The sequence below is a fragment of the Bos javanicus genome, chromosome 25 (assembly GCF_032452875.1).
Source record: "Bos javanicus breed banteng chromosome 25, ARS-OSU_banteng_1.0, whole genome shotgun sequence".
Taxonomy (NCBI): domain Eukaryota; kingdom Metazoa; phylum Chordata; class Mammalia; order Artiodactyla; family Bovidae; genus Bos; species Bos javanicus.
In genome coordinates, this window is record NC_083892.1 from 36,478,809 (window position 1) to 36,496,872 (window position 18,064).

Genomic DNA, 18,064 nt, shown 5'->3' on the forward strand with positions numbered 1-18,064 from the left:
GTAAAAATAGAACTACCATATGATCTAGCAATTCCACTTCTGACTCTATGTCCAAAGGACCTGAAATCAGTACCTCAAAGATATACCTGCATTCACATGCTCACTGTAGCATTACTTACAATAGCTGAGACATGCTACTGCTGCTGCTAAGTCACTTCAGTTGTTTCCGACTCTGTGTGACCCCATGGACTGCAGCCCACCAGGCTCCCCCGTCCCTGGGATTCTCCACGCAAGAACACTGGAGTGGGTTGCCATTTCCTTCTCCAGTGCATGAAAGTGAAAAATGAAAGTGAAGTCGCTTAGTCGTGTCCGACTCTTAGCGACCCCATGGACTGCAGCCTACCAGGCTCCTCCATCCATGGGATTTTCCAGGCAAGAGTACTGGAGTGGGGTGCCATCGCCTTCTCCGGCTGAGACATGGGAGCAACCCAAATGTCCGTTATCAGGCAGATGGATAAAGAAAGTGTGGCATGTACATACAATGAAATATTATTCAGCCTTACAGGAAATCCTGCCATTTGTGACAGGATGTAACTTGATAAATGTTTCATATGCACTGGAAAGATGTGTATTATTCTTTGTTGAATGGGATGTTCTCAATTAGGTCTAGCTAGTGAATAGTGTCTATTATTTCTTCAAATATTTTCTCTGTCCTTTCTCCTCTCTTTCAATACTCTAATTATATATATATTTATTAGGCCATTTGAGGTTGTCCTAAAGCTCACAGATACTCTGTTCATTAATTTTTAAATTTTTTTCCTATCTTATTTCATTTCTTGTAGTTTCTATTGCTAAGTCTTTATGCATCAATATTTCCTTTTGCAATGTCCTGTCTGCTGCTGATCCTCTACTGTGCTTTTCATTTCTGACATTGTAGCCATCACCTCTAGAAACTCGTGTGTGCACGTGCGCTTCTGTTTTATCTTCTTTAAAATATGTCTTTATTAACATATTTAATCTTTACTCTATCATTTTGAATGTATGGAATATGTTGTAATAAATTATTTAATGTGTTTGTCTTTTTTTTAAATTTTATTTTGGCTGTGTCCTGTGGCCTGCAGGATCTCAGTTCCCTAACCAGGGATTCGACTTGGGGCCACAGCAGTGAAAGCCTAGAATCCTAACCACTAGACCACCAGGGTTCTGTCTGATCTAATCAATATAGTCAATAGAATACTTCAAATTGTCTATTGAGTATCAGTTCTGAGTAGACTTCAAGTCACTGATTTTTATATTTATTTTGTTTAATTGCAAGCCTGGTTATTATTATTTTTTTTTATTGAATGCTAGACATTGTAAAATTTATCTTGTGTGTTAGATATTTTTGTATTCCTAAAAATATTCTTGAGCTTTTTTTTTTGGAATGCAGTTATTGGGAATCTGATCCTTTTGGGTTTTGCTTTTGGGATTTGTTAAGTAGAACCACAACAGGGTTTAGTCTAGGTAGAATTATTCCTCACCATTGAGGCAAGGCTCTTCTGAGGATTACACCCAGTACTCCAAACTGGTTTTCCAGTTTGGCTGGTGGGAATAGGCACTATTCCTGGCCTGGATTAGGTCCAGGTCAAGGCAGTTCTTTCCCCAGCTTTGAGTGGTTGTATCTTGATGCTTCCTTATTTTAAAACTTTCTAAGAACTCACATTTTTCTTTGAATAAAATTTATTGGACTTTGGTTTTTTCCTTCCTTTCTCCTTCTTCTTCCTTCCTCCTTCCTCCCCCTCCATGTCTTTGGTTTTTCTAGCTTCCTTCCTTCCTTACCTCTCCCTCCCTCCCTTTCTCCCTACCCTCTCTTTCTTCCCCTTCCCCTCATGCTTATGTCTATCCTGGCATCTCCTACTTTGCTCTGCAATTACATCTACTGTCATACTAGCTTCTTTTCAGCTCCTTAATTACATCAAGATTTTTTTTTCAACTTAAGGATTTTGTACATCTTTGACTTTATCTGGATCTCTTTTTGCCTTCAATGTTCTGGATAATCCTTATCTCAATTTAGAGACCTCAGCTTAGATGGCATTTTAAAAAGAGGCTTTCCCTGTGACCCAGGTTGTGACAGTGGTCTCCCTGTTTTACTGTACACAGTAAAGTCTTCTTTATCCTCATTTAGCAATGGATATGCATTGTTTTGTTTCTCACGCTTTCCTTCCCTACTTCTAATGCCACCCCTTCACAACCACACTTTCTGTGTAAAAGTACTCCATTCCAAATCTCCGTTTTCCTTGTTCTATCACCACCCTACCTCTCCAACCGCTGCAAGAGATAGGCACCTGTGCCAGGGAGGTCTGTCCTTTTACTGCAGGCTCTGACACAGAGCGATTGCTCCAAGGAGGTGGCCACAGGGCTAAACTGTTGAACAGATTTCTTCCCTGGAGTTTTCTTGGAGGTGGAGGAGTATTGGATTTCAAGCTAAAAGTATGGCATGAGAGCTTCCAGCTGTATGGGTACTCTCCATCTAAAAATGTCTGAGAGAATAAGATCAGAGACCCAAGCCAAGATGCAAGGTGGAAAAAGAAGGCATTGACATGATTCAAGTAATTGGCTCTTTTGCAGAGATTAGTTCTACCCCATTCACTGCTGTGATCCCAGAACCTTCCCTTAAGATAGTGTAAGTTTTGTTTTAATGTCATTGGCAATTGAAGAATGTGGATTAATACAAACTGTTAACCCAACATGATATACTTCTTTGCTCTCTCTTGGTCTCATGGGGGAAGGAGTTTGCTTGTTTCTCACTGTGCACAATGCAGTGCTTGGGACCTGGCAGATGATCATCAAATACTGGTCAATAAATCAATACATAAGTGCTATAACTACTTTAACTGGAAGGATATTATATGCTCGTAAGAATGAGAGCACCAAGTAAATTCTTAGACAGAAGTTTTGAAGAAAGTGGTGATACAGTGAATCTACTCAAAGAATAAACAAAATAAACTCGGTGAAATAAGACATTTCAGTATCTGAGTTGAGAAAGAGAAGCAAAGATCCTTTTTTTTTTAATTTTATTTTATTTTTAAACTTTACAATATTGTATTGGTTTTTTTAAATTTTATTTTTTTTAAACTTTACAATATTGTAGATCCTTTTTTAAAAAAATTGTATTTTATTTTTAAACTTTACAATATTGTATTGGTTTTGCCAAATATCAAAATGAATCCACCACAGGTATACATGTGTTCCCCATCATGAACCCTCCTCCCTCCTCCCTCCCCATACCATCCCTCTGGGTCGTCCCAGTGCACCAGCCCCAACCATCCAGTATCGTGCATCAAACCTGGACTGGTGACTCGTTCCATATATGATATTATACGTATTTCAATGCCATTCTCCCAAATTATCCCACCCTCTCCCTCTCCCACAGAATCCAAAAGACTGTTCTATACATCAGTGTCTCTTTTGCTGTCTCGTACACAGGGTTATTGTTACCATCTTTCTAAATTCCATATATATACGTTAGTATACTGTTTTGGTGTTTTTCTTTCTGGCTTACTTCACTCTGTATAATAGGCTCCAGTTTCATCCACCTCATTAGAACTGATTCAAATGTATTCTTTTTAATGGCTAAGTAATACTCCATTGTGTATATGTACCACAGCTTTCTTATCCATTCATCTGTTGATGGACATCTGGGTTGCTTCCATGTCCTGGCTATTATAAACAGTGCTGCGGTGAACATTGGGGTACACATGTCTCTTTCAATTCTGGTTTCCTCGGTGTGTATGCCCAGCAGTGGGATTGCTGGATCATAAGGCAGTTCTATTTCCAGTTTTTTAAGGAATCTCCACACTGTTCTCCATAGTGGCTGTACTAGTTTGCATTCCCACCAACAGTGTAAGAGGGTTCCCTTTTTTCCACACGCTCTCCAGCATTTATTGCTTGTAGACTTTTGGATCGCAGCCATTCTGACTGCCGTGAAATGGTACCTCATAGTGGTTTTGATTTACATTTCTCTAATAATGAGTGATGTTGAGCATCTTTTCATGTGTTTGTTAGCCATCTGTATGTCTTCTTTGGAGAAATGTCTATTTAGTTCTTTGGCCCATTTTTTGATTGGGTCATTTATTTTTCTGGAATTGAGCTGTAGAAGTTGCTTGTATATTTTTGAGATTAGTTGTTTGTCAGTTGCTTCATTTGCTATTATTTTCTCCCATTCTGAAGGTTGTCTTTTCACCTTGCTTATAGTTTCCTTTGTTGTGCAGAAGCTTTTAAATTTAATTAGGTCCCATTTGTTTATTTTTGCTTTTATTTCCAATATTCTGGGAGGTGGGTCATAGAGGATCCTGCTGTGATGTATGTCGGAGAATGTTTTGCCTATGTTCTCCTCTAGGAGTTTTACAGTTTCTGGTCTTACGTTTAGATCTTTAATCCATTTTGAGTTTATTTTTGTGTATGGTGTTAGAAAGTGCTCTAGTTTCATTCTTTTACAAGTGGTTGATCAGTTTTCCCAGCACCACTTGTTAAAGAGATTGTCTTTAATCCATTGTATATTCTTGCCTCCTTTGTCAAAGATAAGGTGTCCATATGTGCGTGGATTTATCTCTGGGCTTTCTATTTTGTTCCATTGATCTATATTTCTGTCTTTGTGCCAGTACCATACTGTCTTGATGACTGTGGCTTTGTAGTAGAGCCTGAAGTCAGGTAGGTTGATTCCTCCAGTCCCATTCTTCTTTCTCAAGATAGCTTTGGCTATTCGAGGTTTTTGTATTTCCTTACAAATTGTGAAATTATTTGTTCTAGCTCTGTGAAGAATACCATTGGTAGCTTGATAGATCTAGCAATAAGAATCCAACAACACATTAAAAAGATCATACACCATGACCAAGTGGGCTTTATCCCAGGGATGCAAGGATTCTTCAATATCCGCAAATCAATCAAGGTAATACACCACATTAACAAATTGAAAAATAAAAACCATATGATTATCTCAATAGATGCAGAGAAAGCCTTTGACAAAAGTCAACATCCATTTATGATAAAAACTCTCCAGAAAGCAGGAATAGAAGGAACATACCTCAACATAATAAAAGCTATATATGACAAACCCACAGCAAACATTATCCTCAATGGTGAAAAATTGAAAGCATTTCCTCTAAAGTCAGGAACAAGACAAGGGTGCCCACTTTCACCATTACTATTCAACATAGTTTTGGAAGTTTTGGCCACAGCAATCAGAGCAGAAAAAGAAATAAAAGGAATCCAAATTGGAAAAGAAGAAGTAAAACTCTCACTGTTTGCAGATGACAGGATCCTCTACATAGAAAACTCTAAAGACTCCACCAGAAAATTACTAGAACTAATCAATGAATATAGTAAAGTTGCAGGATATAAAATCAACACACAGAAATCCCTTGCATTCCTATACACTAACAATGAGAAAACAGAAAGAGAAATTAAGGAAACAATTCCATTTACCATTGCAACGGAAAGAAAAAAATACTTAGGAATATATCTACCTAAAGAAACTAAAGACCTATATATAGAAAACTATAAAACACTGGTGAAAGAAATCAAAGAGGACACTAATAGATGGAGAAATACACCATGTTCATGGATTGGAAGAATCAATATAGTGAAAATGAGTATACTACCCAAAGCAATTTATAGATTCAATGCAATCCCTATCAAGCTACCAACGGTATTCTTCACAGAGCTAGAACAAATAATTTCACAATTTGTATAGAAATATAAAAAACCTCGAATAGCCAAAGCTATCTTGAGAAAGAAGAATGGAACTGGAGGAATCAACCTACTTGACTTCAGGCTCTACTTAATAGATCCTTTACCTCTAATGGTAACGGTAATGGAGAGGAAGAGAAGGGCGTAACTGAGATGGGAGTAAACGAGGAGGAGATGTATAGCTACACCACTTTAAAAAATTCTGTATCTGAAGTCTTTCCACATGTTATACTGATGTAGTCTAAAAAACTTGAGAATGACCAACAGCAAGGATGGGAAGTGCTACTGGTAATCACACTCTCCATTCCTTACCTTTTCTCCCGTGGTATGGCACATGGGGAAACTCTCCACTGGGTCCTGTGGGAAACAAGGACTAGATCTTCTTCAGATTGTTTTCTCCAAAGGGTTCGATGGAAAGGGGCAAGAGAGTCTGGGTTTCAAGATGGTAAAATAAACCAGGGACTCTAGGAACTGTTTCTCTCCATGGTTAACTGGCCCTTGGAGATGAAATTCCCATGTTATCTTCTGAGCCACAGTCCTCAAAATATCCCAGTCCCCTGACCCCTACAAACAAACTTCAAGCAAAGCCCTTTGGGAATGCTTATCTCATGCACGATGCAAGCCTAATTGGCACCCTGAGTAATGGTTTCCAGAGGAGATTTAGGGTGTGTCCTTTGGGTGGGAATCCCTGATGCCATGTCCCCCATTTGCCTCTGCTGACATAGATCCTCTGGGTTTAGGGAAGTTTTATTTCTCACAGATGATGCTCCTCTTCACGACTGGCTCAGGTCAGGCCAAGTCTTTCCTCGTTCTAGCTGTTATGATTCCTGCCGAGGAAACGTCATGTCGTCAGGAAGGGGCTTATTCTCAAAACACCGGTGCTAAAAGCCAGATTCTTACTTCATTAAGTGGGAAAGGAGGTGTAAAGCTAAGAAGAGAGTGCCTTGAATGATCCAATAGAACATGAAATCCAAAACAGATTTTTCTTTTGACTTTGGACTCACTGATGATGACACTGGTATTAAGTATAGCTTCTTAACCAGGAAACATTAACGTAAATGGTTATGATTCAAGTGCTCATTGCTATCTTTGGATGGAGAGGTGGCTCATATGTTTGGGGGCAGAGAAAGCATATGCATGATTCAAAGACTCAACTAACAGATTAAAGAAAAGTTTAGTTACTTAATTTGTGCTGATGCATGATGATGGAGTTCAAAATCTGAACACATTTTGCAAGAGCGTTCCAGAATTACATACTGTCGTGCTCCTGCTGATTCTCTGTCATTCAGAGATTTAGCGTAAACAGCAAAGACTGTGTAGACGATATCCTCTATCTATTCCTCTGTAAAAGGCAGTTTTGAGAGTTATGATGGGAATCTGATGAACGTCTCAGAAAGGACCTGTTTGGATGTTCAGTAGCTAACGTGTGTGTCAGTGTGGAAGTATTCTGCACCCTCTGTTTCACTACTGTACTTGTGTTCCCCACAAGAAACTTTTACTTGAAACTAAGGCATCCTCTGGCATTGTCAGCATATTACTGGAACCCTCAAGTTACAGGCTGACGATTGGTGATTCCATGAGGAAAGCAGCCTGAGAAGGCAGAGGAAAGTCTCTTGAGGGACATAAATCAGACTAGGGAAACTATTAGTGAAGTTCCTATGGGAGGAAGAGAGGCATGAACCAGACAATGGGGAAATTTATTATGCTATGGAGATTTACAGAGAAAGATAGAAACTAATGAGGAAAGAGGGAAGTATATGGATCCCTAAGTAAAGGGAAATGTATGGATGTGCTGATGGGGCGAGAATGACCAGCGGGAATGTGGGGAACACTGGGCTCTCAGACCACAGGAAGCTGAGTTTGAAATAACAGTGTAAGGTGACAGCCCTAAGATGCTCCTCTGCTGCATGAAATGGAGAGAGATTACTGGTCAAATTACACCTGGAAGAATACATTCAATCCCGAGTTCTTCACTCTAAAAAGTAAGTAATCTGGAATACATGAAGATCCAGGAAGATGCTTAGAGGGAAAAACACAAAGAGGGAGAGGGTGGGTATTTGGGGATCAATTTAGAGTATTTTTTTTTTAAGTTCACTTTCACTGTGGAGATTGAGCTCTTATTCTGATCAGTATTCATATGAGAATTAGGTAAAGGGCTGATTGGGAAATCTGGCTGATTAAATGTTGTGATCCTAGCTTTATCAGCCTGATTTGTAATTTTCATGCTCTCAGGTCTTCCTAGGTCATATCTTTCCTGTTTTCAAATACATAATCATGGTGAGTTGTTATGTGTCACCTTGGCACCCATGCACCTCTCTTTAAACTATACTTAATCTTCAATTGAAGAAGGCAATGGCAGCCCACTCCAGTACTCTTGCCTGGAAAATCCCATGGATAGAGGAGCCTGGAAGCCTGCAGTCCATGGGGTCGCTGAGGGTCGGACATGACTGAGCGACTTCACTTTCACTTTTCACTTTCATGCATTGGAGAAGGAAATGGCAACCCACTCCAGTGTTCTTGCCTGGAGAATCCCAGGGGCAGCGGAGCCTGGTGGGCTGGCATCTATGGGGTCGCACAGAGTCGGACACGACTAAAGTGACTTAGCAATCTTCAAATAAAGACAATATCAATGTACCCTTCCACCTACCTGGATACAACTAGCCCATGTACAACCAAAAAACATGTAACCCTCTCCCAAGAAGAATATATAAAACACACTAACCTTTTATCCATAAAAAAGGTGAAATTAATTTTACTCCTAATTCATACTCTCCTTTTATGTCCTGTAATTTAAATACTGAGATATGAAGCTAACCATATTAATATATCTTATGTTAGACAAAGGGATGACTGAGTGAAATAAACAGAAATATTTAGTAAATATATCTATACATAAAATATTCACATATCAATAAGTAAGAAATGCCTATATTTCAAGTTTCATTCTGCAGCTGCTCACACAGTCATGGCTGGTTTTTCTAAATACCTTCTTTCACAACCCATTCCATATTCCCTTTGTCTTCAGTGGGTCATGGTTACTTGTTCAGTGGGAGAGCATCCCTAACCTTCACTCCTGAAGGATCTGGGCCGTTAGCAGTCTTGTCTGAATTGGGTTGTTGTGATTTTCCACTGATTTTCATCAATGGACATTTGAGTACAGAGAGCACCCTAGAAAACCTGAATTCCAGACTTGTCTCTCCTTATTCCCATGTAGTAGCACCTCGGGTTTCCCTTGCTAGTCAGGATCTATTACAACCTCTAGCAGAGTAACTTTCTTTGCTTGTTGACTCAGTGATAAGAAGAGTCCGAAGTGGCAGGGTGGCAGTCTCAGCTCTCAGTAAACGAAATTGTGTTGCCTGATGAAGGAATTCCTTCCTTTGTAACTCGCAGAGCCTAAACGTGTGAGAGTAAAAAATTTGGCAGTGGATCCCAGTTATAAATGTACAGTGGGGGACTCACTCCCACTTCCACCTCTTGATTTCTGGTCCCACGAACTGTTGCAATAGGAGAAACAGCACCATAAATTGATATAGAAATTTAGAACATATACCACATCTTAGAGGACAATGCCCCAGCAATATGAGGTGTTGTCAACTACCAGTTGCTGTAACTGAGGCTTCAGAAGTCTGTTTGGGCAGCTGTCTCAGGATGCTGGAGAGTATGGAATAGACCAATGGATTCCTTCAACATGGGCCCATCCCCACATTTCATTTGCTGTGAAATCAACTCTTTATTTGGCAGTAATAACATTACTTCATGGAATAACATTATGGTGAACAGAGCATTGTATATATCCATAGGTGGTATCTTTTGACAGCAGCGCTGTAAGAAAGGGAGGCAAATCCATATGTAAAGTGTCAACTCCAATAAGAAAAAAGTAAAGTCCCTTCAATAATGGAAGCTATCCAGTATAATCAGCCTATCACCAAGTGTCTGATATCACTATGGGATGACGTCATATCAGGGGCTCAGAGCTGGGTCTCTGCTGGCAGATGGGCGCTCAGTGGTGCTAGGCTGGCCGTGGTGACTGCAAGTCCATGTTGTTGAGCCCATGTAGAGCTCTATCCATGCTGCTATAACAAACCTGGGAGTCCATTGGCATGAACAGCACCGAGTGAGAAAGAAGGCCGGTATCCACAGAAGAGGTTAGCTGTTGAAAGGATGACTCATTTTGTGGGCCACAGCAGTGGATCTTTCTTCCTTGTTTTGCTGTGAATATTTGCATACTTTTGATGGTGTGCAGGACAGTTACAGGAGGCAGAAGGACGGCTTTGTTGTGTTTATTGGGGATGATGTGTCATTTAAGGAGATGTGTTAAGTATATGTTTGCCAAATATACTGAAGACGAACTCTGGAGTTTTTTAATGTGTCATCTTAGCTAGGATGAACTACATTTACTAGAATTCCCGTTGCTGTGAGTTTCTGGTTAAGGTGGGCCACCCGAGAGATTCTCGGGAAGATTTAGAGGGCAGGGGGAAGCGTCTGTTGCTGCTGATGTGCTGACTCCCCTCACTGGTGTGAGGCAGCTGTGGACCGGCAGTTACTCTGCCTTCCCCTGGATCTTCCTCTAGCTTCTCCGACTCTGCGGCTAGGACTGTGCATTTAGCCTTGTTAAGCAGGCCTCCAGCTTGTGCAAGAGAAACCATGCCACCAATTCCAGAGGCAGCAATAATGACATGGGTCTCAGTCTGCCCTTGTGGGATTTATGTCACGTTTGTGGGTTCCAGTCTGACCTTGAGCTACCACACTTTTATACCCATCTTCCCTTCCTGACTGCTTGCCTCATGGAGTTCAAGTTCTAAAATCAGATAGAAAGGTGACAGCTTTACATAGACTGCTTAACCAGCTTTCACAGTCAAGTAAGGCCAAATTTCTATACAATCCATTAAAGGTATATGTATGTATAAATCTCTTGGTAGTTCAGCTTTTCTGGTTAAACCCTGACTGATGTAAGAAAAGATCTGTATATATTTTTTTATATCATATATAAAATTTAGAGTGTATCTATAAAGTATATATACTTAAAAAAGAACATATGTATATATACACATATAAATGTATATATATCTTCCTTAATGAGGAGAGACTTGTTTAGAAGTCTAGCACTAACAGAGTCTAGGTATTTTGAAATTTCAGAGGGATCATATTTGTGAGCAGAGATCTGAAGTTCTCTTATTTTTAAAAAGAGAAATTTCAATAATCAGAGCTGTAGAATAATTAGAACTAGAAAAATATTATTCTTCAAAATTCTTCTGTGGATCAGAAGAGGCTTATCGTCAGGTTGGATGAACCCCAGTATTCCTGACATCACATTTCATCTCCACTTCCTGTTTCCCAGGGGCTGATGACGGGGAGACGTGGCAGAGGAATCACTCCTCTCTGGCAGACTTCGTCCTGGAAGGGCTCTTTGATGACTCTCTCGCCCACTTTTTCCTTTTCTCCTTGACCATGGTGGTCTTCCTTATTGCTGTGAGTGGCAACAGCCTCACCCTTCTGCTCATCTGTGCTGACCCCCGGCTCCACACACCCATGTACCTCCTCCTCAGCCAGCTCTCGCTCATGGAGCTGATGCATGTCTCCACCACCATCCCCAAGATGGCGACCAACTACCTCTCTGGCCAGAAGTCCATCTCCTTTGTGGGCTGTGCGACCCAGCACTTCCTCTATCTGACTCTGGGCGGTGCGGAGTGTCTTCTCCTAGCTTTCATGTCCTATGACCGCTACGTTGCCATCTGTCATCCACTGCGCTACACTGTTCTCATGAACAGAAAGGTGACGCTAATGGTGGCTGCCATGTCTTGGTTGGGAGCGTCCCTGAATTCCCTAATTTACACGGCAGTCTTGATGCACTTCCCTTTCTGTGGGCCTCGACAAATCCACCACTTCTACTGTGAGTTTCCAGCTGTTGTGAAGTTGGTATGTGGAGACATCTCTGTGTACGAGGCCACAGTGTACATCAGCACCCTCCTCCTCCTCCTCCTCCCCATCGTCCTGATTTCTACATCCTATGTCTTCATCCTCCACAGTGTCATTCAGATGCGTGGGAGTAAGAGAAACGCCTTCGCCACTTGCAGCTCTCACCTCACTGTGGTTTCCCTCTGGTTTGGTGCTTCCATCTTCTCATATATGAGGCCCAGGTCCCAGCGCACTCCACTGCAAGACAAAGTCGGTTCTGTGTTCTACAGCATCATCACTCCCACATTGAATCCACTGATTTATACTCTCTGGAATAAGGATGTAGCTAAGGCTCTGAGGAGGGTTCTGGGGAGAGACTTTATCATTAAAAGATTGCAAGTGCAGTTGTCCTGAGTACATTAGTGGAATTCTCATCAGCTCCTTAAATTGTTTTCTGTAAACTGCAATGATTTTTTTCAAGGGTCCGGAGCCGTGATGTCTACTGCAAAATTGAAGTGGTTAACAAACATTTCCAGTATTCTCACTTGCTCTCAGGCATCGAAGCCCCATACAGTACCATCTTAGTCCATTTGGGCTGCTATAACAACAGTACCAAGGCTTGGTGACTTAGACAACAGACATTACTTCTTACAGTTTCGGAGGCTGAGACGTACAAAGATCAAGTCTTCACAGTGCTAGACACGCTTTCATTTCCTTTTGATCTCTTTTCAAATGGAATCTTGCCCAAACATGCCCCCCTGATGAGCCTATTTAAAGCAGCCTCTTCACTCTTTGTCCCCTGATCCTACCTTACGATCATACTTCCTTGATATTGCATAACATTCTATTCTTACTGTCTGCTTCCTAGAGTGAAATTTTCAAAAGGGTAAGGAGTTTTACATTGTTTTCTGTTGTCTCACCAATGCCAAGAAAAGAGTCTGACATGAAATAAGTACTCAATAACTACTTGTTTATGGGTTAATAAATGAAAGGGACCTAGATTGTCTTACTAGCTCACGTGACATGAAAGATAGCCACATATTAATCCCATGTAGATGCAGAGACTTGACATCTCAGTGAACTTTCCTGGAGTCTAGTGGGCTGAGGGATGCCAAAGCCACAGCCAAATATCTAGATCTTGCTTTTCCTACTAGTTATTCAGTCCCGGGACCATCTTCAGAAGAAAAATACTTAATGCTTGAGAGCAAAGTTATGCTTTCTTTGACGCTAAGTATTTTCTCTTTGAGAAATAGCTTTTCAGCATTCTATAATAAGATGAGCTGCCCTTTATGGGTAGGGTGCTATGTTATACACAAAGCCCTAAGGTTGGATTTGTGTTGTAACACTTCAATATCAAGTAGAGAGAATTTTCAGAGAAATGATGCCTGGGTTATTCCTGAAGGCACAAGGGTCTGATATAAGCAGCTCGCTCACAATCCTAGTTACAGAGAGTGGCTGTTCTTCTGCTACGCCCACCCCCACTCTCTACACATATACACGTACAACTACGACCTTGTCCAGAATGCTATAGGCTTATCTGGGAATGAAACAATCTGAGCTAAGTTGATGGATGGTTATTCATGTAATGCTAACATCTGCCGAAGGTAAATAGTATAGCACGTTATGACCCCACCTTGAGAAGAGTTACTGTTGTTCACTGTTGTTCAGTTGCTTAGTCGTGTCCAGCTCTTTGCGACCCCGAAGACTGCAGCACGCCAGGCTTCCCTGTCCTTCACATCTCCTGGAGTTTGCTCAGACTCATGTCCATTGAGTTGATGATGCCACCTAACTCTATAATTGTAATTATTCTTGATATATTCTAGATATTAACCCTTTGTCTTATACAGGGCTTACAAATATCTCTGTCATTCCATTGGTTGCCTTTTACTCTGTTGATTGTGTCATTTGATGGACATGTTTTAAAATTTTCATTTATTCCCATTTGTTCATTTTTATTTTTGTTGCCTGGGATTTCTGTGTCATATCCAAGAAAACACTGTAAATGCAATGTCATGAAATTTTCTCTCTGTGCTTTCTTCTAAGAGTTTTGTAGTTTTAGCTTTTACATTAGGTTTTTGATATATTTCCAGTTAAATTTTGAAAATGGTGTAAGGTAAGGGTCCAACTTTTTTCCACTTACTATAGAAATCAAATAGAATAAAATACTTAGGAATTAACTTATCCAAGGAAGTGAAAGATCTGTACACTGAAAACTACCAAACACTGCTGAAAGAAGGTAAAGGTATGTAAATAAATGGAAAGATATCCTATGTTTATGAATTGGAAATATTTAAATTGTTAAGACTTCTTTATTACCCAAACTGATCTACAGAGCCAAGGCAAAACCTACCAAAATCTCGGTGGCATTTTGTTTTCAAAAAAAGAAATATCCTAAAATTTATATGGAATCAAGGGACCTCAAATAGCCAATACAATCCTGGAAAAGACTAAAATTAGAAAACTCACACTTACTGATTTCAAAACTTACTACAAATTTATAGTAATCAAAAAAGTGTGATACTACCATATATAGGGATGTATAGACCAATGGAATGGAATAGACACCTCAGAAAAAGACCCTCGTATATACAATGAGATTATTATCATTGAGGATACTAGGATCATTCAATAGGAAAAGGACAATCTTTTCAATAACTGTGCTGTGAAAACTGGTTATCCATATGCAAAAGCGTAAAGCTAGACCCTTACACTCTACAAAGCATTAAATGAAAATGTATCAAATATCTAAATGTAAGAACTAAAACTATTAAACTATTATTTTCTTCTTAGAAGAAAACATAAGGGGAAAGCTTCATGATAAGAGGTTAACATCCGGAATACACAAAAATGACTACAATTCAAAGACAATCACAATAAAATAACCTAATCATGGGCAAAGGACTTGAAAAGACATTTTTCCAAACAAGTTGTACAAATGGTCAACAAGCACATGAAAGGATGCTCAGCCTCACAGATCATTTGATGTATAATTTATGAAAATCATCTCAAACAGGATTAATGGCTTGAAAGTAAGACCTGAAACCACAAAACTCCTGGAAGAAAACATAAGGGACAAGCTCCTTGACATCAGTCTTGACAATATTTTTTAGATACGGCACCAAAAGCAAAAAGAACGAGAGCAAAAAGAAACAAGTGGGACCATGTTAAACTAAAAAGCAAAAGATTTTCACAGCAAGTGAAGTGAAGTGAAGTGAAGTGAAAGTCGCTCAGTCATGTCTAACTCTTTGCGACCCCATAGTCCATGGAATTCTCCAGGCCATACTGGAGTGGGTAGACTTTCCCTTCTCCAGGGGATCTTCCCAACCCAGGGATCGAACCCAGGTCTCCCACATTGCAGGCGGATTCTTTACCAGCTGAGCCACAAGGGAGGTCCAAGAATATAGGTGTGGGTAGCCTGTCCCTTCTCCAGCAGATCTTTCCAACCCAGGAACTGAACTGGGGTTTCCTACATTGCCGGCAGATTCTTTACCAACTGAGCTATCAGGGAAGCCCTTCACAGAAAGGGAAATCATCAAAAAATGTAAAGTCAACCTGGAAAATGGGGGAAATATTTACAAATCATTTACCTGATATGGGCTTAATATCCAAAATATATCAGAAACCCACACAACTCAATAGCCAAAACACACACACATGTATAATATCATATAAGAAACAAATCACCAGTCCAGGTTCAATGCAGGATACAGGAAGCCTGGGGCTGGTACACTGGGATGACCCAGAGGGATGGTATGGGGAGGGAGGTGGGAGGGGGGTTCAGGATGGGAAACACGTGTACACCCATGGCAGATGCATGTTGATGTATGGCAAAACCAATACAATATTGTAAAGTAAAAAAAATAATAGTAATAATGCTGCTGCTAAGTCACTTCAGTCGTGTCCAACTCTGTGTGACCCCATAGATGCCAGCCCACCAGGCTCCCCTGTCCCTGGGATTCTCCAGGCAAGAACACTGGAGTGGGTTGCCATTTCCTTCTCCAATGCAAGAAAGTGAAAAGTGAAAGTTAAGTCGCTGTCATGCCCGACCCTCAGCGACCCCATGGACTGTAGCCTACCAGGCTCCTCCATCCATGAGGTTTTCCAGGCAAGAGTACTGGAGTGGGGTGCCATTGCCTTCTCCAAATAGTAATAATAAAAAAATAAAAATAAATAAATAAAAATCTAAGAAACTTAAAAAAAAAAATAGGCTGAAGAACTGAAAAGACTTTTTCCAAAGAAGACACACAAATGGGCAACAGGAATATGAAAATGTGCTCAATATCCCTAATCATCAGGGAAATGCAAATCAAAACCACAGTGTGGTATCACCTCACACCTGTGAGAACGGCTTTTCTCAAAAAGAACACAGATAATTGCTGAAGAGGATTTGGAAAAAAGAGAATCCTTGTGCCCTGTTATTGTTGTTGTTAGTCACTAAGTTGAATCTGACTCTTTCAACCCCATGGACTGCGGCATGCCAGGCTTCCCTATCCCCTGGAGTTTGCTCAAACTCATGTCCATTGAGTTGGTGATGCCATCCAACCATCTCTTCTTCTGCTGCCTCCTTCTCCTCCTGCCCTCAATCTTTCCCAGCATCAGGATCTTGGGAATGTAAATTGGTAGAGTTACTATTGAAAAAATATTCAGGTTCCTCAATAATTAAAAACAGAACCATATTATGATCTAGGAATTCCAGTTCTGGGTAGAAATTCAAGTACATGAAATCTCTGTCTTGAAAAGTTATCTTCCCCCCCTGTTCACTGCAGTATTATTAATAGTAGTCAAGATATGGAAACAACCTCAGTGTCTGTCTATGGATGAATGGATAAAGAAAAGGTGGCATGTATACAGTGGAATATTAGTTCTATAAAAAATAAAGAATTCTTGTCATTTGTGACAACGTGGCTGGACCTTGAGGGCATTGTGCTAAGTGAAATAAGTCAGAGAAAGACAAATACTCTACGATAACTTGTGTGTAGGATCAAAACACCCTCCACTTTTAGATACAGAAAACGGATTAGTGATTGCCAGAGCTGGGGCTAGGTGTGGGGGAAACAGGAAAAGGTGATCAAAATGTAAAAGTTTCCAGTAGTAAGATAAATTAGTTTGAAGGGTATAATAGACAACATGGTGACTACAGTTAACAGTATGAATTGTATATTTGAAAGTTGCCAAGAGATTACATCTTTTTCTTATAAAAGGACTAAATTAAAATAAAAGTTCAATAAAAGAAAAAGCTATAACTACTTGAGGTAAATTAACAAAACTCATTTTGGTAATCATTTTGGAATATATACGTACATTGAATCATTGTCTTGTACACCTTGAACTAACACAATGTCAAATGTCATTCACATCTTAACAGCAGTAGGAGAAATGAGTCTCACTCTTTAATAAAAACAAACAAAAGCCATGATGAGACACCACATCATGCTCATTAAGATGGCTATTACTAAAACAGCAGAGATGAGCACTGTTGGCAAACACATGGAGAAACTGGAGAGCTTGTGCGTTGTTGGCGGAACATAAAATGGTGCAGCCACTCAATAAAAGATAAAAAAAGAAAGACAGTTACAGCAATTCTATTTCTGGGTGTGTGGCCAAAAGAACTGAAAGCAGGATCTCAAGGTAGTATTTGTACACCCTGGTTCACAGCAGCATAATTCACAAGAGCCCCAAAGTGGAAGCAATTCAAGGGTTCCTTGATGAATGAATGGATTAACAAATGTGGCAAATATATATACAACGGAATCTTATTCATCCTTGAAGAGGAAGGAAATTCTGACACGTACTACAGTATGGATGAAACTTGAGGACATTATTCTATGAGAACTAAGCCATTCATTAAAATACAAACGCCTAGAAGAGTCAAGTTCAGAGATGGAACCTAAAATGACGAATGCCTGGTGATGGGAAATAGTTTCACGGGTGTAGAGGTGTGGTTTGGGAAGATAAAAAGAGTTTTGGAGATTTGTTGCACACAATAAGAAAGTACTTAATACTACTGAACTATATATTTTGAAATAGTAAACATGGTAAGTTTTATGTTATGGGTATTTTATCTCAGTTAAAAAAAATCATGTAAAAACTTTTTACATAATTGGATTGAACTGTATTCAAGCCTGGATTGAATACAGGGTACTCTCATCATTAATGATTTTTTTTTAAACGATATTTTGTTTTTTTTTTTACTTTACAATATTGTATTGGTTTTGCCATACATCAACATGAAAAGTATAATCCCCAAACCTACCACAAACATACATTTTAATGGGGAAAAAAAAAACCATTAGAAACATCTCCAAAACTAAAGATACAAAGCTCACAATTACTGCTACCACTAAGCATTGTATTAAAGAACGCTGCCAATACATTAGGAAAGAGTTAAGTTATCTTGAGCAGAAAGAATCTTTACACTATTTTCTGTACCTTGCTGCTGCTGCTGCTAAGTCGCTTCAGTCGTGTCTGATTCTGTGCGACCCCATAGACAGCAGCCCACCAG

General features: G+C 39.9%; 1 protein-coding gene across 1 annotated transcript in view; it reads left to right on the forward strand.

Annotated features, from left to right (window-relative positions):
• Window positions 1–12,361, forward strand: part of LOC133238306 (olfactory receptor 2AE1) — a 17,408-nt gene extending 5,047 nt beyond the window's left edge. The window contains exon 2 of the mRNA XM_061401236.1: window positions 10,964–12,361. Coding sequence (XP_061257220.1) covers window positions 10,964–11,976 — 1,013 coding nt within the window. The 3' untranslated portion in view covers window positions 11,977–12,361. The remainder of the gene's footprint in view (window positions 1–10,963) is intronic.
• The last annotated feature ends 5,703 nt before the right edge of the window (window positions 12,362–18,064 follow it).